Source organism: Alternaria arborescens (genome assembly GCF_004154835.1).
Source record: "Alternaria arborescens strain FERA 675 chromosome Unknown contig_49, whole genome shotgun sequence".
Lineage (NCBI taxonomy): Eukaryota > Fungi > Ascomycota > Dothideomycetes > Pleosporales > Pleosporaceae > Alternaria > Alternaria arborescens.
The window spans coordinates 1,664-2,798 of NW_021167904.1; the positions used below are offsets into that span (position 1 = coordinate 1,664).

General features: G+C 40.9%; 1 protein-coding gene across 1 annotated transcript; it reads left to right on the forward strand.

The window, feature by feature from the left end:
* Positions 1–886: 886 nt before the first annotated feature.
* AA0111_g11375 (hypothetical protein) lies at positions 887–1,135 on the forward strand (the record flags this gene model as incomplete). The annotated part of the gene is made up of 1 exon (XM_028645233.1): positions 887–1,135. One exon carries the CDS (start codon positions 887–889, stop codon positions 1,133–1,135), a length of 249 nt encoding a protein of 82 aa, XP_028500987.1.

Consider the following 1,135-nt stretch of genomic DNA (forward strand, 5'->3'; position numbering starts at 1 on the left):
GCCTTAATATAGCTAGGATAATAGTTAAGCACAATCTTTTAACGTAGCAATAAACTATTAAGTGTGCAACAAGTCTAGCTACAGGAAGAACAACTGCCCTACACTAAGAGCGTTTATTAACAAAGGTTAAGTACATCTTAATAACTAATCTATGCTCTAATAGGGTACAGAGGATAATCTACAAGGAAGAGTATTGCAACTTAGCTAGCAACTCTAGGCTAAGAACATTTTAGCCTAAATTAAGCGAAGATAGCTTAAACAAAACATTAATCCTTTAACAGTCTCCTCGCCTTTTAAGGAGAAGCCCGCAATAGCAACAGTAGAGAACAACGCTATATTAGTTTAACTAATACTAGACTTAATAAGAAGCTTGCAAGAGGATAAGGTTAACTAATTTTAGAAGTTATCTAGTATCTTTGCAGAAAACGAGTTAGACTTTAGACTAAAGATAACTAGCCTTAGCGAGTGCAACAACAACACTCTTGCTGCTGCTACAATTGCTAGAGTCCCTGCGGAACAGAAGTCTTACCTAGGCTATAAACAATCTAAGGTTTAGAAGCAATCGCAGAAAACTATCCTGCGTAGGCTGAGCAATAAACATATTCCCCACTTAAAAGGACACAAGAACAGGTCTAAGCATCTTTCGAACAACAGGAATATTAACAAAGATAGGATAGTCTAATTCAGAGAACTAGGCAGCGCTATAGAATAGGAGACTAACATTCATGACCCCCGCAGGGAGAATGTGGATAGCTAAAGCTACTCCCAAGACAAGCAAGCCAGGAAGAGGAAGATTGTGGACAAACTAGAGCCGGACGCGCGCTCAGTCATCAAGAGTATCCTCAACACGACAGTACTACTCCAGATTAGCACGCTTCTTAGTAACATGCCAGAAGTCCGCAAGAGCCTCTTTAGCGCAAGCTACACTGCAGATAAGTTAGAGAAGTTCGAGGTCAATTCAACGATAGCAGAAGAGGATAAGACCTACATGGCTGCCAGAACAGAGATCAGCGCATTGGCTACATTAAGCACGCTTCCCGACTACGTCCTAGTAGAAGCGGAGGAAGGCTATGTAGTTGAATGCTACAGTCTCAAAGCTGAACACTGGACGGATCTAGAGATTAGTCACATCTAA